The sequence below is a fragment of the Accipiter gentilis genome, chromosome 6 (assembly GCF_929443795.1).
Source record: "Accipiter gentilis chromosome 6, bAccGen1.1, whole genome shotgun sequence".
NCBI classification, from domain to species: Eukaryota; Metazoa; Chordata; class Aves; order Accipitriformes; family Accipitridae; genus Astur; species Astur gentilis.
In genome coordinates, this window is record NC_064885.1 from 12,620,592 (window position 1) to 12,646,641 (window position 26,050).

The 26,050-nt window shown below is 49.3% G+C and overlaps 1 protein-coding gene across 1 annotated transcript in view; it reads left to right on the forward strand.

The window, feature by feature from the left end:
- RNF43 (ring finger protein 43) overlaps nt 1-26,050 on the forward strand; it is a 59,540-nt gene that overhangs the window by 19,787 nt on the left and 13,703 nt on the right. The window contains exon 2 of the mRNA XM_049803388.1: nt 22,320-22,442. Within this exon, the coding sequence (XP_049659345.1) occupies nt 22,320-22,442 (123 nt within the window). The remainder of the gene's footprint in view (nt 1-22,319; nt 22,443-26,050) is intronic.

Here is a 26,050-nt window from a genome sequence, read left to right on the forward strand (position 1 = left end):
TACTGCTTTACCCACCCCTACTTTCCTGGTCATAACTCATCCCTCATTTGCTGTGGCCCCAGTCCTTGTAAGACCCTTTCCCAAACCTGTCCAACTCATTAAAACTACAGAAAATGCTCAACTTTATTCGGTAGGTTCATTTTCTGATGTTTTCATATGCTAGATGAGCTCATGGAGAAGTCAAGGATGGGGTAAGCAGTGGGGAACGTGTGGCCAGGAGCGTGGGAGGAGGTGGGAGCTATTGGCATCCTGTTGCTCATTAAACCATACGCCGCGTAGCCTGAGATGCTTCACACAAGTCTTCACAATCAGCTTGAGATTGGATAATTCAAAAAAATGTTGTTTCATCTGCAAATTTTGTCACCTCATTAATTTACCCTTTTCCGAGTAATTTATGAACATGCTGAAATGCTCTGCATGGGAACTTCCTGACTTCCTCTGTAGTGAACCATGATGCAAATAATTCATTTAGCTTTTTTTGCAAATATTTTTTGAGTGCATCTTTCATTCCCTATGTTATTTGTTAGCCACAGAAACTCACTAATAGGCTTCCTGCTTCTGATGTGTTGAAAAAAGCTTTATTGTTTGTATGTAAGCCCCTAGCATGTTTTTGTCTTTTGACCAGTCTCCTTAACTTGCCAGGATTACAGTCTTTTCTGATCTCATAATTTGGATGCAAGTTCCACATTCCAAAGGTTGCCTTTTCCTTCTGGTATTCTCCTTTCCTTTAGTGTTCACTGTTGGGCTTTTGGGGTCCAGGTAGGGTCCTTTGCTCGATGGCATAGGTTTACTCTGAGCCTCTAGCAGGAGATCTCTAAACAATTTCTGTATCGCGCGGAAACATGTTACCTTCTCATTTGCTTTCTGAAATGTTTTTTCTAACTACTTTCCTTATTCTTAGGATTTTTTTATGGTTTGAGGGTTTTGTTTTATTTGTTTATTTAATTTTATTTTCCTTTCCTATGAATAGGGGAATTTGAATATATAATGGTCATTATTACAGAAATAATCTGTCTTCAACCAAAACCCCTGTGTAAAATGCAGGATTGCATCTACTTTGGAGGTTTCTCCAAATTGCTCCATAAAGAAGTCAATACAGGTATCTAAAGCTGTCTTTTGGTCAGACCTCAATACAACATTTGCTCTGCCTGTATGGTGATGATTGAAGTCGCCCACTGATACTGTGCTTTTCTACTTTTCTAACCTTCCTAACTTCCTTAGCCTTTCCTGGTCTCTGACATCACTGCAGATAGGTGGTCAGCTGGTAGCTTTAATACTTTCTTTTTCCATACAGTCATGGAATTTCAGCCTACAGATCTCTGCAATTCTTTCATACAGTTAACTGTATATACAGTAACTATATATAGTTAACCATATATACAGTACAGTCTACTGTATTATTCCTGTATCTCTATTATTACAGCATCCTCTGGATTAACTCCCTTACCTTGAATTTCCCAGATGCTTATGAAATTAATATTCTAATTTAAAAGTAGGCATTTTGTTTTACCCATCTTAACTTGAGGCTTGGATTTTGTGTTTGCAAGATAGATATTTATATACATAAACACATAGAGATGTATATATCTGTATGTATATATCTATATAGATATACACACACACACACATATATATACACATTTACTGATACACGTAGCATTCTTGAACGGTGGGTATCAGCGCAATATCCCATTTTTTACCTGTGGGAGACAAATTTTATATCCAGATTCCAGCTACAAATGCATAAAACCTGACATACAAAATTACTTTTGGAATCTAAAAGAGCAGTGTGGTGTGGTGGGTGCTGCTCGAGAGGGGAGCACCGAGCGCTCTGCATTGCCTTCTGAAAGTGCGATGAATTGGAAAATGCTCACTTAAGTCACTAGCCCAGAGCGAGGCAGAGGCAGAGCTTGAGTCAGGTACAGATGAAGGTACCGATCGAACGTCTGCAGTACTTAATCTCTGCAAATGTTAATAAAAGTATTAGGCAGGCAACATGTTTCCTCTTGTTTTGTTATGGTTGAATTTCATATGCAGACAGCATGCCACGAACCTCATTTTCCCTTGCCATCCCTTCACACCAGCAGCAGCTTTCCCGAGCCTCAGGCACCACAAGCTCTGACTCATTTACTTAATATTCCTCTAATGAAACTGCCCAGAGCTCTGGACCTATTCTCCTCCAAAACAATCTTTCTCCTCCCTATTTTTCCACACCCTACTCTTTCTTCTCAGCTCCCGTCACGTTCCTAATCAGACTTTAGCTGAGCTTCCTTGGGCAGACCTTCCCTTACCGCCAGCCCTTCCATTGCCTGCCCAGTCCCCTCCACCTCCTTCAGGCCCAGCTGCGGCAGACGGGCTGCGAGGACCAGCCCACGGGTCAAGGCTGGTGGTGTGAGATGGCAGCGGAGGTACCAGACAGCCTTTATAGTGAAGCCAGGAGGGCAAGAAACAAGCAGGAGCGTTTCTTCAGCCATGGTGTGATGGGGAGGGGGGGACAGCCATCGCAGTCTCCTCCCTACCTTGGCTTTCTAGGAGGACCCAGGGTAGCTTGAGCTGCGCTAATTTATAGGGCATCCTTTGCCGGAGGACCACGGGGGCTGCAGCAGGGAGCTGGAATGAGCACAGAGCGTTCCTTGCAGAAAGGATGGGAATGGCAGAAAAGGCTGTAACTGGCCTGTGGGAAAATCCACCTCCCCAGGGCTATCTGTAGTGCCTTGGTGGGCTGGAGGGCACTGGGAAGAGCAGAGCCCCAACTGAGAGGGCTGCTACCAGAAGCAGCCAGAGAGCAGCTGCGGTAATTTTTGGCCAGCTTTGATGAGGACCACATTACCACCTGAAATCCACAGGTGACGAGGGGGATAAAGGGAACTGCAGACCTTCAGCACTCGTTTAGTTACAATGCTGGGGTTCAGAAACAGGGGATTTCAGCTCCTTCCCCAGGTCCGTTGGCTGTGCTTTTTTTTCTTGCTCAGAGGTTGGTACTGGACATTGTGAGCAGCAGAACAGCTGGGATGCAGCTACTGGTTTATATATTTTATATATATATTATTACATTAGCTAGTAGCACTGCATGAGAGACTGTGAAACCTGACAGGGAAGCTGTGTGGTTGGAGTAGAGGGAGAAAGAAAACACATTTAGAGGCAACCAGCACACCTGTGGGTTTTCCTGGATGTGGGACACAGATGGTGCTGGAATGGGTCTGACCGTAACTGGACTGCTCAGAACAGCATGGCTGCATCAAGAGATGCTGGTGGGCTAATGGTGTTACCATTACTCGTGATGTAGACATTTTCAGGAGGAATCTCAAACCTCTTCTTAGATTTCTGCATTGTTGATGGGTTTTTGCCTGTATTTGTCATTTTACTGAAATGTACAGTCCCGCTTTGAATGACTTTGGTCCTCGTGGAAAGAAGATGGGGCTGATCCAGAGCAGGGCTGGCTACCCAAGTCTGTGAATCACAGCAGCTGTTATGAAAAATACAGGAACGGTGCTTCTTCATAGGGCTGAAAACATAAAGCATGCGAAGCTTGGCTTCTCGAGCTCAGCACTGATTAACAAAATACTTGCTCCTAAGGAACATGTTCCACCCAATTTGCAAAATGGGGGCGCTTTATGATCCTCAGGATTTCTTTTTATAAGCGTTGATTTGACAGTCACAGGTTGTTCAGTGGCATCTGCAGAATCACTGCATCCAGTCCTTGCTGCGGGTGGCAGAGTGATTTGGTGGGTTATTGATATTTAACAGCCAGGTGGGTGCCCCTGACCAGGTTTCGTGGTCAGTGGACGGAGGATTTGTTCCCCCTGAGCAGCTCTGGGAGGATGCACAGGTAGGTTTTGAGCAGAGGGAGAGGAAGATTTGTTTTGGGGTGGATGATCCGACTGGCGAAGGGCGCGGGGGGGTGGGGAGGGAGGCAGTGGAGGCTGCCCAGGGCAGGTGGGTTGGGAGGTGCTGGGGAAGAGGTTTGCCTCTGCGGAAGGGGATTAACAGGGTGAGGAAGACGAGGTCAGTCCAGGGGTGCAAACGGGAGGAACGAAGCCATTTTACACGCACGGTGCAGAAACTGCAGCCTGTTAGTGAACCTCGCACGTTGCGCTGGCAAGGAAAGGGCTGGTGTGTGTTATTGTCGGCGTTGCACACACAAAGCTCTCCTGGGCTGGCTGCTCCTGCAGCCTGTACAGACAGGCCTGCGCTCCTCAAAGACGAGGGATCGGATTCTTGCCCTCCGGGGGTTTCCAGCCAGCTTGCAGTTCAGAGGAGTCCTTTCTTTCTCCTGCTGTTCACGCCCTGCAAAGAATTTTCTATCAACAAAAGAAATTGTTTTATAATCAACTTGATGTTCATCCCCAGTCCTGGGGTATGAAAGGGGTTTTGAAGGACCAGGGAAGTGGAGCCTGGAAATCGTGGAAGCAGGGGACGGCAGCCAGTGGGACAGCCCTGCCGTGACTGGGCAGATGAATTTTGGGGACACTCCAGAGTCAGTGGAGCTCTTGGGTGCAGCCCTAGGAGTGGGAATAATTGGACAAAATGCCAGAAAAGGAACAGTCCCTAGAAAGAAAGGGTTGGGGGATCCCTGGTATGCGCTCTGGTAGGCTGAGAAGGCTCCTGCAGCTTCTGTAACTGGACTCTAATGTCTCTGTTGAGTGCTCCATCACATGAAGATCCTTGAAATGTTGGTTGTAGCTTGGGCTGTACCTCAGAGTCAATAGAACCAGATCAATCTCAGAAGGATTTTCTTTGAACGCTGTTGGTCATCATTCCAGGGAAAAACCAGTCTAGCTGAATCCTACTTGACGGCAGCCTTGTTGTGAATCTTCTCTTCCGTGCAGAGGTGCAGAAGTGGGATGTCACGAGAGGCTGGGGAGGTCTCATCAACATCAAGTTTTAGAGCTGTGGGGCAACCTAGGGAAAGAAGGAATTTTTCTCCTTGAAGATAACATGTTCTGTGGGTTTTGCAGTGCACGGTTTTCAGAACTGCAGCACCTAGACGTGGGTTACCAGCAGATTTTAGTTTGTCCCTGCCAGTGGAGGTACTGGAGAGTGCTCATGGCACACAGCTGGCCTTGCATCTGGGAAGGAGAGGTGTCATTCCTGTCCTCGGGAGTGTGAAACACGTGTGGTCGGCGTGCACGCTCTACCAGCTCTGAAACAGCTGCCACCAGCATCTCCTGGAGCAGTTACCTGTCTGCCATCGCCATTACAGTTTATAATGGGAGATAGAGAACTTGCCATTTTTACCACAGAGAGATGCCCTGCAGTCTCCTCTTAAGTGATGGAAATATTAGATGTTTCCAGATCCTATTTCTGTGCATATTACAGCTTCATTTGTAGCCCAGGTCTCATAGTCCTACCATGAAGCCAGTAACTGTTGTTCATTTCTTTGCCCTTTCAGGCTGCAATTATATGTATGTTTTCAGCCTCCTAAACCAACAATTTCTCAAAGCTCAGAAGAAGCTGGGGCTCAGACAGCCCAACTGTGTTTTCGGGATGAAGACAGGCAGGGCAGCGGGCAGGTTGCTGAGGAACATCATCAGGAGGAAGGGCCTCCAGGTGGAGGGACAGCCTCCACTCTCAGGACTCATGGGGTTGGGGGGGGAGAGGGGGGGTGGCAACCTCAGGCTGGGAAGAAAAACTGTTTTGAGTTACCTGCCCATACTTCAGGCTTTTGTAAAGCAGCTCTTGCTTCCCTTTGCAATACAAATGTCCCTGCCTGGGTCTGTGGTGGTGGAACAAATATTTTTAGAGAAAAATGGAAGCGTGGGCTCAGGAGCTGGACTCGGTTACCTGACTGGTTTTCTTGGCTTCCATGAATGTGTCCAGAAGCTGGTAAGTTTGGAAAGGAATTTTTTTGTGCTTATGAAAGGCAGTTTTTAAATGTCAAAGTTGAAAGTACTTTTCCTTAGCAAAAAAATCAACACCAAGCCATCCAGAACTGGCTGGGCACACAACTGTCTGAACAGCTGGGCCGACTCCATGGCATTTTGTAGGAGATTTTTAGGGCTTTAAAGGCAGCCCCATCTTGACGTTGTATCTCCTAGCCAGGAGCACACACTGAACAACACACAACAGCCTTTGAGCTGTTTGTGTCAGAATTGTTTGCTTGCTTAATTTTAAAATGACCACATCCACATAATCAGAGGGATTGCCACATCATGATGCTCTGAAAGTGTCCTTTGGCACTTGATTTACAACAGCTAAATAGCAATGAGGTCAGTGGCCAGCTGGCCACCGAAGCAGGAAACTGAATGACAACGAGAATAAATAGCATTTCATGGAGCTGGAGTGTCTGACAGTGCTAGAAGCTGTGAGGACGGATCAGCCTCCAGAATATTAACCATGAAGAGGGCTCTCGATGGTTGCTCAGCTGTCTGCCAGCAGTGATGGCCATGGGAGCAAACAGCATATGGATTCATACCCCCTCCCTGCACACACATATGCCCCTGCAGGAGCAGAAGCATTGTATTGCCCACTAAGAAGATGATTTTTGTTGGGAATGGAGGAGGTGGTTGATACGGTTGTACAGAAGTGGCATCTCTGCAGGTTTCCGAAGAATGAGAAACAGTCATCCTTGGACAGATCTCTAGGAGAAGAAGCAGTGTTTGGGAATTCCCCAACCCCCGGTAGCAGAAGTGATTGATGTGAGCTGTGGGATTATAGGATTGGTAAATGAGAAATACTTTTTGGACTGTCAGCCTGCCCACGCTGTGAGGGGTGCTCGTGATTAACAGCGCTGTCATTTTGTGTGTGCCAGAAGAATGGCAGGCGCTTTGCAGACATAAGGACTTGATCACAGATGCGGGAAGAAAGCTCAGGCCAAGAAGAGTGGGAAGGAGGGGCTGTGGCACTCTTCATGTCGATTAGATTCAGCAAGGAAGGTCACTTCCAGACTATTTTTTGGTGTTAGAAACGGATTTTAATGCTTCTCCAGGAAAAGTGCCACCCCCACTACCCCACAGTAGTTTGTCCAAGTTGACCTCAGTGGTTTCCTGCCAAAAATACCTGTGAACAATAATGACTTGTTAATGATTTATCCCTGTGTTCTCAAGTGCTGCACTGATTCCTAATACAACAGAAACCATCGAAGCAGTGCTCTGCAGGCTCTAAGGTTTTGGCTACAATGGCTTTTTGTCCTTACATAGTGACAGTGATGCAAATTGCATGAGGAAACCAAGGGCTTGTTGTATTGGGCAGTGTAAATGCACATTGTTCAGTGTAGTGTTAGGGAGTATTGGTAGGAAAATCAAGTGAATTGTACTGGGGGAGAAATCAACTGAGCTGTAACGAAGGATTGTCCAGTTTGCAGACAGTCAGCTTCCACGTGGTAAAGTCAATGCCAGCAAGGCACAGCTGTATGGAGTTTGCTTTCTGCAAAGGGAGCTGCAAATTCACATTGCATGGACCAGGCATGGCTCTGGCGATGGCAACTCTGAGAATAAGCTCTCTCCTTCCCTGCGAGATGGGCACCTGCCATTTTCAAAGGTCATCAGGGCTGAAGTACGGAGTCCTATGGCACGGAGGGATGAGATACAACATTAAAAAACTGTTCTCCATGTGCTTCCAGCATGGCTGTGTTAACAAGCCCTTGATCAGACATCCTGTCTCAGTGAGGGGGAGCACAGCAAGACGAAAAGCAGCAGATACAGAGGGAGAATCTGTGATTGCAACAACCACCTCCACCCTTCAGAACAGGAGAAAAGGCAATCAAGCCTAGGAACCTGAGTCTGCATGAGTCAACTCAAGGTGTAGATGGCTGATTTTACACAATGTAGCATAGTTTTATCACTGAGCAGCCATATAAGAAGCTCTAGACAGTGCTAAATTGTCTTCTCCAGTGGTCTTTCTCTAGCAGGGACCAGCATCATTTTAAAGAAAAAAGCAGGAAAAAAAAAAAGCAGAATTGGCAGGTGTCAGGCTGGCAGCTCTGTGCATCATGTCTCCTAATCTGCAGCAACCAGAGATGAGAAAGACTTCCCTCCTGTGAGCAGGAGGGCTTTTCTCCTTTCTGAACTTCTAGTCCTAACTACCTTGACTCCAGATGTCCTCATTATCTTGGCACTCATCCTCCTTTTGGACCTCTGTTCCCTCTCGAGGAGACGTGGGTTGATGAGAGTTGGATCCTCCAGTGGAGGTGATGTCGCAACTAACCTACTTTCACTGCTTCAAACAAATGGTCTGTGAATGGCTCCCTTTTCCCGTTTTGCAGAGTGAAAAAAGCTGTTAGACCTCAGTCAGTCTGTACCATTTTAAAGTAATATTTGGCCAAATTATTGGGTGTCCTCAAGTAAAGATAGTGTGTAGGTAATCTTCTACTGGATCACATTCTGTTGAGCAGGGAAGTTATTTCACTTTCTGCCCTGTTTGTCTTTGATCCTGTGTATTTGCGGCTCTGTGCTGCTCTGAACACTGCAGCAGAGGTGGCTGAAAACGGAAATTTCTTCACCTTTTTGGACTCAGCCTCTTGAGTACTGGGCCAAGAGCTGTGTCATCCTCATCCCTAAGAACCTCCACGTGGAGACATGCCCTTTGGTGATGAATGCTGGAGTGTTCAGAGGCTCCCAACAGGCTGAAACTAAGGGGAAGAGTTTTATGCTTACCTGCTTCAAGCTCCTTTCAGCATGCCAGTCCAGCTCTTTGAATGTCTGTGATATCTTCAGTGGCTGGACTGCCCAGGGTGCAAGCTTGGTTACATGCAGCAAGGATGGTAGTAGTCAAAGGTGCATCTGAGAGCTAACAGAGGTTGCTCTTGGAAGTCTCCTGTGAGAATATCTTCAGTCAAAAAAGTAGTTATTGACTTAGCTGAAATCCTTTGTGGAATTCATTTGCAGAGGATGTTATGGAAGAAAGTATAAATGGGTAAAAAAGGGAATGAGGCGTGTTTGTGAAATCCTTCAGGCTATTAACTACCCTGCTCTGGGTACGTCCTCTAGATCAGTAACTCCAGTAATGCTGGAAAGGTATAAAAAGTGGAAGACCACTCTTTGAGTGGTTTCTGCTGGCTTATGAGAGACAGGTCACAGGGTTACGTCAATTTGGGGTCTGACCCCATGTGCCTGTGCTGAAATTCTCGCTTCTGCTCAGCATCTGAAGACATTGGTGAAATAGATTTTCAAACAATTCCAACTTTGCTGTTTAAACTGGTGCAACCTTGTGTGACCATGTGTTGTGCATCCTTAAAAAGAGCACATACATGTACGTTGGAAGGGGAAGGCTGTAAATGAGCCAGGACTGCGACCCAGACACCCCATCTTTCGTGCCTCCTGTAGCAACCGATGAGCTCAGCATCCCCAGAAGCCCGGAGCTGCATTCTTGGCATTCCTGCAGCTCCTTAGATGTCAGTGATGTCATCGATAGCAGCCAGGGAATTGCGGATCCCAGAGGGCCTGAACTCATGTCTTAGCAAGTAAGCGTAGGAGGAACCGATTTTTTGTAGTGTACTGCACTGTACTAGCAAGTTTTATTGAATCAAATCACAGCAAATATATTTGCATCTACATTTCTGTCTCCTGGCAATACTACAACATCCAACAAGAGAGACACTTGTGTCCTTCACCAGCCACTCTCTCATCCCTATTTAAAAAACCTACATCTGAGCAATAAAACAATGGGAAGCCAGGATGGTACGTGATTAAAAAGCAAGTAATTTATTCCTTTAGCGGTTCAATTTTCACCCTTATGCCTGGGATCTGCTGACATACATCATATTTCAAGCACACAATTGCCACCATGTGAAGACATCAGCCCTTCTCTGGAAAGCATCCCTTGGAAACTCTATCTCTTTTCAGCCTGTGAAAGAGAGGCTTTAGCATTTTCTGTGCAGGACAAAATGCCTCGTTTTGGGAACGTGGGAGCAAAATTTTAACAGAAAATTTCATACTTTCATTATCTGGCCTTTCCTACAAAGAGCTTTTGGATGATGGCATACCAGCACTGCTGCAGCCTCCCGGTAGGCATGGGATGCATCAGTTCAGGCTGCTGCTGTAGCTGGGAGTTTTAAACCCCGGGCTGGACTGAAGCAGAGGGTTTTTAACAATGGTCTGCAGATACCTTGAAGCCATGGTAGCTCAGCCTGCAGATGGTCTAATGAACAGTCTTAAATAGCATTTTATAGCCTGAAGTTCAGTGGTAAGGGGGACCGACGGTCCATGAGGCATGTTTCTATCTGAAATTGAGATTTTTTTTTTTTTTTCTTTTTTCTACTTGTCTTTAGGAAGTTGCTTCTGACAGAAACTTCCAGGAGCAATGCACTGTGCAAAGGTTAGCTTCTGCTCTCACCAAACATCCCCAGGTTTCTGTGGGTGCAGGACCGCCGGTAGGATGGAGCCGTCCTCTGCAGCTGCGGTATTTCCTGCCTCGGAAGCAGTTTGCTCTGTAGCCTCAGTGCTGCTTGAATGTGGCTCTGTGTTGCTCAGCTGTAATTAGAGCAGCTTGCCAGTTCTTGATTTCATCCCTTCGTTTCAACGGGATTTCCAGACTTGGTGTAGTTTGCCCCAGAGAGCTGGGGCTTGTTTTCTAACCCAAATCTAGCCAGACCGTATACCTACACCTGCATTTTTCCAGCTACAAATAACAATGGAAGTGATTTTATCTAATCTCCCACCACCTGGTTTGTTCTTGTCCACACTCTTAGGCATGAGTGTGTTGAAAATGCTTTTGGCAGGAGTAGCTTTAAGCTGTGTAACCACCAGCATTAACACAACCACCCAGGCTACGTGTAAAAAACAAGGTATGGACGGCAGCGACCTTGTGCAGGGAGGGAAACCTGGACAGCCAGAGCTCGTGGGCTGTGTGGTGTCCTCCAGTAAAGTCTGGAAGCCAGCGCAGGCGAGGCCCTAGGTGAGGAAGAGCCCATCCTGCATGGACCCCTGGGGCACGAGGGGCTTTAGGAACCTCTTGGGTGTTCCCGTGTCTCTACGTGATTCGGCAGCCAGTCCCCAGGACACCTCGCCAGAGCAGATCTGTGACTCTCCAGCTTGTGTTTCATGACTGAACACTGAAGGCCCCTCCTCTACGCCGGCATTTCGGCGCTGTGCTTTGGAAGGACTCCAGACCAGCAGTGAAGGGCTCTTTGATAATATCTGACGGGCGGGTAAGAATTTTGGGCAGCAGCCAAGGTACACATTGCCTGTAATCGTTAACTCAGTCTGTAAACAGTTCAAACGGCACTGAAGAGGCCGTCAGTTATTACATTAGAAAAAAGCCTTTCATCTCCCCGCGTAGAAGCCAGCCGTACAGTACTGGCCCCTGCTGAGCCAACTGTAGCTGCAGGTCTGCAGGCAGGGCAGGCAGTGCAGGCAGTGCTTGGTCATACAATGAGCGCCGCGCTGAATGGCTGACCTTCAAACCTTCGGCGCTGAAGCAATAACTAAATCATTAGTTTCCTTTTGTTCTGCACCTGGCTGAGGCAGTGGAGCCCAGGGATATTCAAGGGGGAGGGGATCAGGCAACGTTCCCCCCCCGGGGTGCAGCGCCAGCTGGGAAGGCTCAGCAGGGGTGACTACTCCACCCCATGCCCATCTCCTGCCTGCAGCTTTTCCCAGGTTCACGTGCAATCATGGCAAATGCCCATGTTTCACTTGTGACCAGGTAAGGCTTCCCGGCACCGTTGCTGCTTTCTCCAGAAATGGCCACGGTGGTGGTTCAGATCCATGTCAGGGCCCTGCGATCTCCAGGCAATGGTGGAGGCAACACCGCTGCTGAGCTTCATCTTCAGAAGAGTCCTAGAGGATTCCCCAGTCCGCATCAACCTCGGGAGAGCCCTGTGGCCTCCTTCCAGGAGCAGTTCAGCCCTCCTGGAGATGTGTGATGCTTCAGAAAAAATTATGGCATAATCTGCCCCAAGGAGAATTTCCTTGTCACTCTTTGCTCTTCTAGATCTCTTCTGTCCTTTCTAGAAGAGCAAGGATGCTCTTTCTGGTATCCACTTTCAGGGTTTTAACTTTGAAACCCATTGTGGAAACTTGCTGGTTGAGGAAACGATACTCCAGTCTCTGCGGTAAAGTGATCTGGATTTGGGTGAGTCTTTGTATCTGGCCCATCACTGCAGAGTTGCTTTTAGGGTCGGAGCTGTCTCCTATAAAGGTGCTTGACGTATCTGTTGTGGAAGACCTCGTATGTCTGTGCTACCCATAAGTTGGTCCCAAGTGACAATACAGCTTTGTGCTTTGAGTGGTAGGAAGGATGCCACTGGGCTGCCATGCTGTCTGCAGAGCTTGGGTTTTGCCAGTGCTTTGAGCTGTTGCTGAGGGGGAAGACTTGCGTGACTTCTGTGGTATAGTTTTAACCTCTGAACGACTGTCAGCACAGTGCAGAAGGTCATTGTGTAAGAGGGCCTTGAAGTATGGAGATTGCCGGTGGCATTGGACCCTAGAGTGGGGACGAGGTGAGCCTTCTAAGTTATACGAGATGAGCAGGTCAACATGGGTTAGATGCTGTTCATTGGGTTTTGAATCCAGACTGCTTGCAGCATGCTTGGAGGCAGCAGGAGTGTGAGCTGTTCTCCCGTGACTTGGGCCAGCTTGCCTTTACTTTCCTTTAGTGGTGTGAGTCAGGGCTGACCAGAGAACCTCCCTTTGCCCTTGATGTTCCAAAATGGATGTGTGGACCAGAGAGAGAGAGAGAGAGCTTAACCAGACATTGTGATGAAACTTTGCCAAAGATTTCCTTGTTGGCCCATACTATCACCATGGTAGCTATGCTACGAGAGGTGACACTTGCTCCCCCTGTGTTGGACCTCTCTGTCCATAGGAGAGCAAACTTCAGCAGAGCTGTCAGTAGGACGGCAAGGTGTGTAGTGAGAGTTTTCTCCAACACCATGGCCATGCTTATGTAATTATACAGAAAAGATCCGGACTCAGTGACTCACCTAAACCATTTAACTCTGCACATGTGATAATCAAATAAACATCCCTCTTGGGGTTCAGCACTTCTCTTTGTTGCTCACCAGCTTTGTAATGAAAAGGAGAAGGAGATGCAGTTATTGATTAGGGACTGGTTTGGTGTATCAAACCCTTGGGCACTGCTGACCCTAGAGATGGGCCAAAGATAGGGAAGCTCATGAGCAGGTGTAAAGGAACAAGCATAGGAGTATTGCATTGGCAGCTTGTAGATCCTTTGTCTCCTCTCCCACTTCTTGCCACTCCTTCAGGGGACTCCGATGGTTGTCTGAGCTATTCGCACATTGATTGAGATAGGACCTGGGTCTCTCTAAGAATAATGTGTTTGTTATCAGTGAACGTGTTTGTCTGTGACTCACATGTGGGTAAGGTGTGTTTGCTGTTATAACAGCTCTTGAAACTTTATGCAGGTAAATTAAAAAGCCCTATATCCTGATGGCTAAGCTTCATGCCCAGGAGTCATGGAAGCTGCAATTTTTCCTCAGGCCCCTTGAAACACTCTGCCATTCTTTTCCAATCAGCCTTTTCCATTTTCTTCATAGTTAACATCCACTTCATATCCCTGCCTCACCCCTGCTCATTCTCCTATATCCTTCCAGCAGCATCCCGCAGCGCTTTTCAGCTCTGCTGTAGCTGCATGCTGGCCTCCTGTACCCTTGGTAGCATCCCCTCATTCCTGCTGCTGTGTCTGTGAGTACAGCGACAGCTACACACTGGAGTGATCTTGGTGTAAGAGGAGCTTCTGTTGAGCTGATAGAGCTGAAGCGTTAATATAAACTGGGCAGAGCCTCTCTTGTGTGGGAATAAAGATGTTCACGCACCATAAGCACTGGGGGAGACCGGAGGAGGAACTTCTGGTGACTGGGGTGTCCCAGCAGGGCAGCATGGCTGGCAGGAGCATTCCTCGGGCTTGCCCTGTGCCGTGGGAGCACAGCACTTCCCCGCGTAGCAGACTGAGCCTGCTAAGGGCCGTCAGCGCTTCGGTGATGCAGCATGTAACTGAGAAGACTGGGGAAGCACACGTGCCCTGTTCCCTCCCAGCCACACAGAGGTCCCCAGAGGTTGCCCTGGTGCCAGCAGTTGTGACCGTGTCTGTGCTCTGAAACTTCTGTGAGAGGCACCATGCAGGTGCACGTCTGGCTTTCAAAGCTGGTACCTCTGCCCTGCTCCTTCCTGCAGCAATCCTATCGCAGGTTCTCCATCTCCTGATAGATGCCAGGAGAGGATCTTGCCCACTAATTCTCACAGCAAGGTCATTGTTAGCAGCAAAGACGGGGAAGAGGGTAGTAAAGCACTTCCACTTGTGCTTTTGAAGCCTATGAAGGAATATAATTTAGCTCAGAGCCTCACTGACAGATTTCAGCAGGGAAGAGAGTGTATTAACCCAGACGTTGATATCCACAAATACAGAAATGTCACTATTCTGCCCTCACGAGCTCTGTGACAGAGACGCGGCACAACTGAGTAAAGCAAGCAGGTCATTGGGGAGTGAGCATCACTGAGCAACAAGCAGAAATGGCATGGTGATGCCCAAGATGCTGTGTACCCTCAAAAGGCCTCTGTGCCTTAAGCTCCTCGCTTATCTCCTTGTGATGCCAGGCTTTTTTCTGTTTTGTTGTGTAGCTCACCTTGAGGGAGCCTTTCCAATGTGGCATTTCCATCCGCTGCAGTCTGCAGCATCAATGCTGCATGCAAAATGCTCCTGGCATGAGCTGCAGCGGTGGGAGGGCTTGCTGTCCTGAACAAAATCACTGCACACGTCTCCAGGCCCTGCACACTTCAGTATTGCCCCAATGTCTTGCATGGGTTTACAGCTGCTGGCATGCCTGTGGGAAGGAGGGCAGGAGAACTGGTGCTGGGTCACGGTCAGAAGTCACACAGCTGTCCCCCATAGGTAAGGTAGTGGCTGGCCCTGCTAAGGTTCTGCAGGAGCCCACAGGGTGGAAGAAGCTCTTGCGGCTCTCTGGCACTGACCACAAATCTCAGCTTTATTCTATTATTTGGTTTCTAGCCCAAATATCTGTGGGAAATGTCTTCCAGCGGGAAGGTGAGGGTGCAGCCCGTGATGCTGCCTGGGGAGTGCCCACACAGGTGCACCAGATGCGGGGCAGAACCCCCATGGCTGCAGTTCCCCTGCACAGCCCCAAAATGTGCAGCAAAAGGGCAAATACCAAGTGATGCTCCTCTGCGGCTCTCCGGCTGCCGGCAGGCTGGGCTCAGAGACAGCTGGTGTCCACATCTTTGTATTTAACAACTCTTTGTAGTCTTTTGTTCCATGAAGTCTCCATATTATTCATAATTTCACATAGCTCTAACATATGCCATCTCCACTGAGCTGAAGAATTCTTGTTCATTTAATCTCTTCTTGTACAGAAGTAGTGCCCTCTGTTTAAGATGGAGTCAGCAGGACTTCTTGTAATATTCAAGATGTTGACACACTGCAGCTTTATCTAGTAGATTTTCTTTCTTCTTTTTTTTTCTAAAATTTTTTCCGGTAATGCCTAACAGTCTATTTGCCTTTTGACTGCTTGGGGTGATTCAACAACAGTTTCCATAAAACTCCCCGTCATGACTGCAAAATCTTTCCTGTTTCTTAACAGCAAACCTAGAGCTCACCCCTGTGTAAAATAGCTAGATACATTTTTTCATATTTGCATTTTTTAACATATTTTATCAGTCCATCACTCAGTATCCAGTTTTTATATTTTGCAGCCAGTTTTAATATTTACCTACTTGAATATTTATGTATTATTGAAAAACTTGGCCACTTCACCATTCCTCTCATTTTCCAAATCCTTTGTGAACATTTGGACAATACAGTTTACTTGTGGCACTGTCCTGGTAAGTTCACTCCATTGTAAAGGCTGACTTGCTTTTTTCCTCTTCTTAGTTCTGGAGATGACCCTGGGTCATACTGCATGATGTTCTGTCATCTTCCATAGCCTTGACCTTGTAGGAGAACAGAAGAGGAGATACCAGTGTACAGCATTAACTGAACTACCTTTATTCCCACACTTACTGATTGTTTTCAGGAACCCCATGGGTCTGTGAAGCATCACTCTCCTTTTCCAAAGCACTGTTAGTTCTTCCTTTCTCTTCCTCGTACTGTTTTCTACCACTTGTTTTTTTGGCGGGGAAGCCAGGATTTTTGATCTGCCTTTCCCTACATCGCTCGTAAGTTCTTCAAATTCAGCTTGGTATTTGCAACCTGGAATTTTTCTGGTATTGTGGTCAATTTAGTGATGAGTTATATGTTGGTGTTAACAGTTCACCAGCTTCATCTGTTATTTTTTGAGAGCCCTCTGATGAATGCTATCTTGTCCGGTTCTCTTCCTCTCTTTTCCATACCCCTTACTGGTTAGTTATAAATTTTTTACAGATACTTCAAATAAATCAATCCTTTTGACTCATCCCCCATGAAGGAAGGGTGTGAAATACTCTATGAGCTCCCTTACAGAGAAAACTGAGGCTGTGAGGGACTTGCTTCTCCAATTCCTTTTTTAGCCCTTGTCCCTAAAGACTCTTTCAGAACAGAAAGATGTTTAAATGCTTCTTGGGCGGGGGGAGCGAATCCTCTCTTTTCCATGAGCATAGTCAATTCAGTGAAAATAAATAGGCTTAGACTGCAGCAAGACCAATTCAGATCAGGCTTTAGAAAATACTTTCCGGTGTGGAGAAGGCAGCCCTGCCTGGCTTGCCTGCAGTGGGTGAGGAGTCTCTGGTTTTGGACATCTCGAAAACAGGTTGAGCAAGTGTCTCCGAGGAATGTTTTAGGTCTGGCTGATCCTGCCTTCGGGCAGCAAAGTGGGCTAGATGACCTCTCAGGGTCATCTTTTTTTTCGACTGTTTTCTAAATGAAGCCCCCAAGTGAGAATCAAGGACCGCACTATGCCTGGCTTTCCCCGGGACCTTTCCACATCCCCTGCACTGCTGCAGGGGTGCTCCTGGCTGCTCTGTACAACCTGTGAGTGGTGCTGGCATGGTGGGAGGGGCGCGTTCGTGTGAAGATAGTGGGTCTAGCGGGAATAAAAGATGGCATCTGCAAAGATGGCAAGGATAAGTTAGAAAAGAGAAATTCAGTATTTTAGGAGAGGTGGTGTGGATGGAAAAGGTAGAAAAGGAGGAGATGCCATAGGGTAAGGAAACAGGGGAAAAAAATAATGTGGTAGCAAGCCCATATGGATGCAGTGGAACTCTGCATCCTGCTGAAGGGTGACAGGAGGGATGTGGTGACAGGGAGAGATGGAGTGACAAAGCCAGGGGATTCACAGGTCTGGTTGACAGTCTTACAGGCAGTGCCAAGGCTAGGGTATGGGCAGAGCTGGCAGGGCTGAATTGCCCAAGATTGGGTCGAAACCCTGTCAGGGAACTAGCTAATCCCAACCCCACCTCTGGGATCCCAGCAGCACAGAGCCAGGTAGGGATCATCCTGGGAGAAGGGTCTGGCAGATCATCGAGGTGACTTTGAACAGGGAAGCCCCAGCTGGAGCAGCACTGCGGGATCCAGTGTCAACACCCATCGACGTCCTTCTGCAGATTAGGAGCCCGCAGTAGCGGGGAGTGCTGGTTCAGGACCGTGATGGGATTTAGGCAACATGCGCAAGAACTCCTTTTATTTTGGATATCAACATACCTCCTCTCTCCAGTGACTGGATTTTGCCTGTCCTTCGTCTACTAGATCAGAGAGGCTTTCTGTAAGAAGAAACGGCTTCTTGGTTGTGACAGTCGGTGCTACAGAGGTGCCCAGCCCAGCAGAGTGGGGGATGCTCTGCCTGCAGAAACCCATTGCACCTGCTGTCAGTGAGTCCATCTACAGCCATGTACGCACAGGTCTGGTTTCAGAGGGAGTGAGGGATCCTGACTCTGCAGCCAAGGCCACCTCTTGGGGCATGAGTCCTCTCCATTGAGGGATCTCACAATACTTGGTTTTCCACATCATCCTTAGATTATTTTTCGAGTCTACTCTTGTCCTTTGAGCACGATGTGCAACCATGATCGCTTACATGAAGTGCCAAGAAATGCAATTGTAGGATGTAGACAGTAACAGCCAGTTCTTGCTGCTTTGCTGCTGCTTGAGGAGTTGCCTGTATAGCACCAAATGGGAGGAGAAGATGGTAGGAAGAGAGAGAAGAGGTGGTCTGGAGCAGAGACAAATGGAGCATGTCGCTTGGGTGGATGACATGTGTGTCCCTTGCATGAAGAAGAATCCTCCTGAGCTGCTCCCTGGTCATCTTGTACAGGGTGCTCAGGAAGGCACCTGGACTCTCAGCCTCCAGAGGTGGTTAGTGTCTGATGAGGGGCTCGTCACAGAATAATGAGGGGGCAGCCAGTCTGCCACAGCTCCATGGGCAGCTGCCCACATGAGGAAGGGTCTCAGCTGGCAGGGATCCTGCGTGGCTGTTGCTCTCCCGGCGCTCTCGGCTGCCTGCCGTGCCCTTTGGGGGTGCAGTTGTGCCCGGGCAGGAATGCCTGAGGCAAAGGCCCCTTGCTTGGCCAGGGAGCATGGGTGTCCCAGGGGGAAAGAGGAAAAGACCACCGTGCCCAGTCTTAATAGAAAATCAAAGGGAAGGTTTTGGTGCATTCCTCAGCAGGTCTTTTCCAGATTTATCAACTGGGTTCCCCTCCAGAACAGCTGCCAGCATTTTATATATGCTCCTCATGCTCATTTGGAGCTGCAGAAGCTTAGCTCGTTACTCTTATTCCCAGTGTTTGTCATTAATGCTGCGATCAGGCCCAGCACTCCTCGCCACAGAGAAGCTGCTCCATGCTCAGCATGCAGGACTGTCCCTCGCCCTGTAGAGTCACTGCCCCAGGAACATCACGGCACCCCAAGCCATTCCCACCCAGGGTCATCCACAGCTCCAAGCAGCGCCAGGAGGTGCGACTTCTTCCCCAGTGCCGGCAGCCTGGGCTCCTCCGGGCTCTGGGGGCAGCCCGGTGATGGCTTGATAACGACCAGTGGGAGGATTATCTCTGAATTATTAGAAGTATCGTGAGACATGCTGTTTGCGCTTCCTGTTTTGTGTTTTTCTGCAATTATTAAAATGATACATTAACCAAAAGCCAGTGAAGCAGAGTATGAAAGTAATGACATTGCTTGGTAAAGCCAGCAGGATCACAGGCACTTCAATGCCGTGTTGGTGGGGGCAGCGCCTGCCGTTGCTTAAGTGAAGCCCAAGATTATTTGGGAGCCCTTCCCTGAGTGCTCCCAAGTCATAACAGATCAGATTGCTTTCCCAGAAACTTGAATTTCTAGAGTTTATGGTGCTTGGCTCGGTACAATTGCACTGTCTCGAGCATCTTTAAGTCTGAACTATATAGCATTTTGACATTTTTCTTCTAATATCACTATGGATTAGAGAGGAACACTCCAAGAGAAAGATAGATGAGGGACTGCCAGTCCAAGGCACACAGCAGTTCATCAGTGCTGAGGTGCCCTGTGCAGTATTTTAAAGTGTAGCAGGTTATGTCTTAGCTCATACTGGTGCTGCCATCTCTTACACCTCGGTCTCCGAGCTGCCGAGCGTTAGGTGAGAGTCTGGGGTTTGATTCCTTTATACCCTTGTGACTGACTAGAGGTGTTACCTACCTCAAAATCTAGGCAACTTGCAAATGTCTGTGGTTGTGGGTTTGTTGTGGTTTTGGTTGGGTTTTTTTGGGTGTGTGTTGTTTTTTTAATCCTCACCATTTTAACTGGCTTTCACGACTTTGTAAGACCTATTCTTGTCTTGCAGCCCAAGACTTAGCGCTACAAAATGTAGCGCTATGATTTTGTAGTGCCTCCTGATTTTGCAGTGCCGGGGTGCTTGTGCGTTCGGAATTGGTGCCGGCTTGTATCACAGCACAGGCTGCACCAAACCACCCCCGTGGCCGCCAGCAGCGTGCCTTGCACTTTTCTAACGGGTATAACCATGCGACCAAAGGGGCAACCCCTGCAAATTACGCCCCCCGCCCGTGGAAACCCCGATGCCCGCGGGCTCAGCGTAGGCGCAGGCGGGCAGCCAGCACGGGGCCGGGTGGGGGCTGCTCGGGGATGGGGAGTAACGGCGCTCTGGTCCCCGGCAGGAGCCTCCGCCGGGCTCCAGCCGGCCTCCGGGGGTCTTCGGCGGCCGCAGCCGGGCTCGGAGCGGCCCCGGGCGTGCCCCGCAGCCCCCCCCCCCCCCCCCCGCCCAGGCCCCCGGCCGGGGCTCAGCCCGTGAGCTCGGGGAGGGGCAGGATCCGGCCAAGAGCCCCATCAAGCGGTGGCAGCTCCTGCTGCAGCCCCGGCACTTCGGCGGAGCCGTTGGGGTGAAGACCGGCGTCTCTTGGCCCCGGGGACGGTGGGCTGGGAGCTGGTGGGGAGATGCAGGGCAGGATGCTCCGACCTGCACCTGGACCAGCTCCGAACACGCAGCCCCGGCCAGTTTCGGCACCGTCCACCCCGACCTCTCCGGCCACAGAGGGTCCGACAGGCAGAGCTCTCCTCTCCCCGTACCCAGGAGGGCCAATGAGGCCGTTTTTCATCTCCAAGCGAGCAGCGGTGCTCCCTGTCTCCTTCAGCTTTCAAAAGCTTCCATACAGATGGCTGCGTCCGAGCAAATCGGCTACGCTCCTTTATTGTCAGCAGCGAGAAATGGGCACGGTGCATCTTTTCCTGAAGGACGTGACTAAAAACAGCCCAGGTGGGTCATGCTCCCTTGCAGGACCTGTTCCTGTGACCCGCTCGGACAATAAAAGGTGACATCAGCATATCTGAAGTTAGGTGAAATGAGCCCCGTTCTCCCTTGCCCTCACCGTGGGATTTCTGCAATAAGCAGCTGGCAGGGAGGAGGAAACATCATCTAGCTGTTCCCGAGCCTGCCCCATTCCCCAGCGCCTGCCAGCCCTGTGCTGAGGGGTGAGCACGCATCTCTGGGTGCCCTAGGTCCATGCCAGGGTATGCAGCAGCCTGAGGATGGGAGCAACGCTGCCTTGCAGCCCCTGGGGCAACAGGGCCAAGTGCGGACAGAGGGTGAGGAGTGCCCTTGGTCTGCTCTGACAGTTCCTCCCTGTTCTTAAATCTGCCAAGACAACAGCCTGTTTTGCACAGCACTGGGATGTTGTTGCAGGGTTACCTGCAGGGTAGGCAAGCCTTCTAGGCGTGCTTCTGGATGGACACCAGATACAAAGCCTGCCCTCATCCTCCTGGTTTATAATGTAATGAGCTTTCTTGATCGTTTCCCACACTGATGCAGTAACAAAAGCTGTCCAGCAACCCTAGTATTTACAGGCTTTTCTGTACCATAACCTGTGTGCTTCATACACCACAAGGTAGACATAGAGGAGGAAGCCAGACAGCTTTTTCAGGAAGAGCTTGGAGGCCTCATGTAAGATGATAACAGCTGAATTGCCGTTTCCTTCAACCTCCTGCCATCCATCACAAGATCATCATCCCTCTACTGCTAGATTGAAAAATCAGAGGCAATCCCACACTTTCCAGGCAGGGATCCAAGCAGTGCTCTGTGGATGTCATCATGACAGTGAATGCACAGGAATGAGGTGCGGCCATGGGCAGAAGGGACTGCCCATCTGAGCTCTGCCCTGGTGGCAGGACAGCCTCACCTCCAGTGGACTTGACCACCGAAACCCAAACCAAGTGCCACTGACGGGAGCGAGCCCCACAGCTGTAACATGCTGGGGCACGCTGTATCCCCTTCTGTAGGATGCTCTGCAGAGGTGTGTACCCAGACCTGGTGCCTCGACCCCATCCCACCTCAGCTCCCCGCTGCCAGTGGTTTGGCTCAAGCTGAGGAATGTTTTTCCAGGGCTCACTGGGGATGTGGTTCTTGGGATCTTTTCTTCTTTCTCATTCCTGGTACTTCTCTACCTGCTTTCAGTTTTTTCACTCCTTTTGGCTTCTCCTCTGCAAATTTATCATAAAGTTGTTGGGTTTGGTGGCTGAGAAACAAGAAGTGCTGAATCTTTGAGGGCACCAGAAGTTTTTGTTGTGGTCGCTTTGTCTTGCCCAGAGCACTGGCAGGGAGCAAGCTGGCAGACAGTCCTGTGGCCCGAGGATGCCGGCAGTCCTTGCAGCACCGGGACCTGTGCTGGTGGGATGCTCCGTCCCAGAAGTCAAGGGCTGTGGTCTCATGGGCTGCTCTGGCTTTGAATATCTGTGACTTAGACAAAGCCAGACCTGAATGCAACCTGGGATAAAAACTCCACCTTTCTCTGGGACATTTTCCTGGTGGACTGAAACTTTGACAGTGACTTGTTTTTTGTGGCATTCAAAGCCTCACTGACTCTCAGACAAGGCCATGGGATGTAGCAGTGGTGGTAATGCCTACCGCAGGGATGTCCTACACCCTCTGAGCAGGGCCTTACAGCACAGAGTTTGTGGTGGGCTTGAGTCATCCTTTGCAGTGCTGAGCCCCAAGATCTGAGTTTGCCTTTGCTTTTGTCCTGCAGTCCCACCCATTGTCCCTGTGCAACACCAGTGAGGATGAACACACCGAATCGGGATTCATCACCATCGTCAAGCTTGAACAGCCGGATCGGGATCCCAACCCCTGCCTATCGCTGGCTAACAAGGTAGGTACAAAAATGCCCCCAGTGGCACCAACCTGGGAAGTGAAACCCGTGGTGCAGGAAAGAGTAAGAGTAGGGGGAGGCAGCAGGGTTGGAAAGAGCTGTTGGAAGGTGGTGAAAAGGACAAGGACAGACCAGGGTCCTTGGGAGAAGGTGTCCTTTGGGAGACATGCTGTGCCAGCCATCCCCAGTACCCACCCCTCCTTATCTTCTGGACTACCTGGCTTTCTAAAAGGTGTGGACTTTCCCTAACCTGACTGCTCTGGGATGCTCAGACCTTACACCAGCATCCCATAGGCTTTACTGCCGGGCAGCCTCATGCCCCTCCTGTTTTGCAGCCTCCCATTGCTTGCTGGCCTGTTGGGAGGATTTATGTTTCTCCGTGTCCTCTGTCCTGTGCGAAAACATGGACACAGAAAACATCTTCTGTGGCTGTCTTCAAAAATAATACTGTAATACTTCACTGGATGAGGCACATGAAGAATCAGCACTGAGCAATTCAGACAGACACAAACCAGACGAACTAGTGGTGGGACATGACTCGTTAACAGCATGGGCCACTATCTACCCTACACAGGGATGGGACATCTCAGAGGTCTTCAGATCAGGTCTCTGGTGAAAGAGGTACCTTAGTGAAACAGCAGTTACTGCGTCAAAAGCTGAGGTCACTGGTACAATCTCTGGTAATAAGGAAGTTAGGTAGGAATGAGTGTCATTTTAAGCCTTAAAATCTTTGTGTCTCTGATAATGTTAGCCTTATCCATGCAACTTTAGCTTTTTCTTCAGTGATTCACTGGGTCCTTTTATTGTCCCTGTACGAAATGTTGTGTTATTTTCCACAAGCACTGTACAAAATCAAGAACTTCTTGTTTAGCTCTTGGCTTTATCTGGATTGCATTCAGTGATGCTACTCCTGTTGTCTGCTTTCTGCTGGTAGTGACATGCTGGGGAGGGGAAGGGGTCCTTTTCTGTCCCCCTGCAGCTTGGCTGAGGAGGGCAGGCAAAACTTGTACCAAGCACTTGTTCCTGCACAGCAGGTTTTTTTCGCAGAGGCTGTGGCAACAAAAGCAAGGAAAGGGATGTGATGCTGTGAAGCATTTGCCACCTTGGGGCTGCTTCTCGCCAGCTGCGTGGGCAGCCAGGCAGCAATGCCTATCCCTTTCTGGGCCAGGGTGGAAGCTTAAGTTTGGTTTGCTGCTGCTCTGGAGCTGATGCCAGCTGTTAGCACAAGCCAGCACTGTGTGTGCTGGAGTTATTGATCTGCTATGAGTTAACCCACATCTGGAAAATGGCCTGGCCCCACCTGTGAGTGCTAATGATGCAAGAGGATGGTGGGATAAAGAGCAAACCCAGTGCAGCTTGTGACAGACATCAGAGCAAAGGCTCTGCAGGTGCCTTAGGGAGCACAGCTGGGTACTCCAGCACTCCAGTGTCCACCCAGACATGACCATCGCATTATAGTGGTCCAGGCTGCTGCATCTTACAGGGGGGGATGCTGGGGGTGGAGGCAGCAATGGCTGGTTTGGTCAGTGCAGCTACTGTGGAGGATGTTGAACAGGAGGAATGAACAGCCTCAAAGACTCATCTTCCACTTAAGTACCTAAAAGGTTTAAAAAATGGTTTGCTAGTTTTGACCTTAATCTTTGAGTCTCTGATCACAGTACTGGAAGTACCAGTGTGTTATTGAGTCCAGGGATCAGCTGAGGAAGGTCTGCACAGGGAGGACAAGACACGGTGCATTGCTGCACTGTGGTCATCCTCACTAGCCTTGATCACTTCTCCAGGACCACTAACCCCTCGAAAGCAAATAAACCCCTCAGTTCATTGCCGTGCTCATGACTTGATAGAGTGACAGTTCATTGGCCTTTAGTCATCATTGCTTTGCTACCAGAGCTGAACCCAACACTGGATTTTGAGATCCAGCTGAACATGACATCGGTCACCATCCTGCCTGAAGGTAGTCCTGCTCCAAGATCTCACAGGGAGGCTCACAGCTCTTCTCCCCCCAAATAGGACGGACTAGTTTAGCCATGAAATACAGGCAGATGCTCCTTAAGCTGGCCACATCCCTAGACCCTGCCTTGTACTTTGGTTTCTCCATCCCCCTGCAATTGCTGTCTGGCTGCTTCTCCATCTTCCTGAGGGCTCTGCCAAGCTCCTTCCCTCCAACATCATACAGATCTCTTCCTCAAAATCCCTGGACAACACTTCCCCTCAAGAGCAGAGATGTAGCTGTGGGATGTGGCTGGTGCTCGCTGGAGCAGGAGCCTTGTTTTCCTGGCATGTGTTTCTTGTGGTAGAGCTTTTCATGTTGAATTGCAGCGCTGTATCAATGATGATAAAAATAGCCATGTGCAAAGTGTTATCATAACCTCTGCTTTAGCTGTCACCCAGCCAAGCAGTGCACACAGACAACCCTGTCCAGCCCAGCACGAGGATAACTTCACCAGCCACCTGATGCACTTTTCTGCTTCTCTCTCCTCTCTTAAATTCTAGCGCTGCTTCAGCATCCAAAGCTAAAACCAGTAGGGAAGGTGTTTGGTCTGCAAGGGGAGAGGGACCTCTGGAATCAATTCAAAGTGATTTATTTTTCTTTCTGATGCATCATCTGTCAGGTTTTGGGCGTATTTTTTCTCTGAGTGAACCATTGATTGTAAGACTGGTTGACACACGGCTGAAACCTCCTAAATTATCCTGTAAATACATATTTGCACCAAAAGTGTTTTAGTCCTCAAAGAGGGAGGTCAGCTGTACCATGTGGCTGAAGAGATCCGACGCAAAGACAGCAAGCACTCAGAAAATGACTGCATCAAGCAGGTTGTGAATAGCTTGAACTAAAGTTGTGTCCTTTGCGACAGGAATCAGAAAGATGTTGGGAAGAGTCACTTGTCCAGCGTCAGTTGTTCATTTCCCCATCGTCGGTGTCTTTAGCAGGATAAAATCTTTGTAGAGCTGTTCATTGTTCATCAAAGCTTGACTGGCTTCAATGGGTGGAAGTCACTACCTGAAAGTCCTGTTTCTTCTTCAGTTCTGGCAAACACTGAGGCTCCTTTGATCCCAGGCAGGACCCCAGTCTCTGTTCCCTGCCCCGAGCCTCTGATCCCACTTTTCCAGCTTCCCCATCTGGTATACCAAACCCGAGAGTGTCGAATCCTATCAGAGCCGTCAGCCCTGCTTCCCTGGTTTTCCCAACCATCTGCACCTCCATTCACATCCTCATCCCTGTCCCCAGACCCAGGCACCCACCTCTGGCACCCTGCTTCTCCCCAGCGAGGTGCGTGGCGGTGACCAGCACCTGCAAGTGAGGCATAGAGCTGAAACTGCTGCGCCACTGCTTGCGGCGCCAGGAATGCCCCTTCCCTTGGCTCAGCCGGCACCCTGCGGTTGATACTGCAGCTGGGAAGTGGCGGCACTGACCTCTGGCCCCCGAGCTGGGGTTTGGCAATAGAATGGATAAACTGCTGCAGCAGCTCCGGCAGCTCCCTGTTTGCACAGGCGCTCGGGGACGCACAGATCAAAGGGCTCCACATGAGTAACAGCAGCCCAGCCCTGCGCTTTGTTCACGTTCCTGTCTCACTTTCACAAGAGGTTGCCTCTGCCTGCCTGGAAGG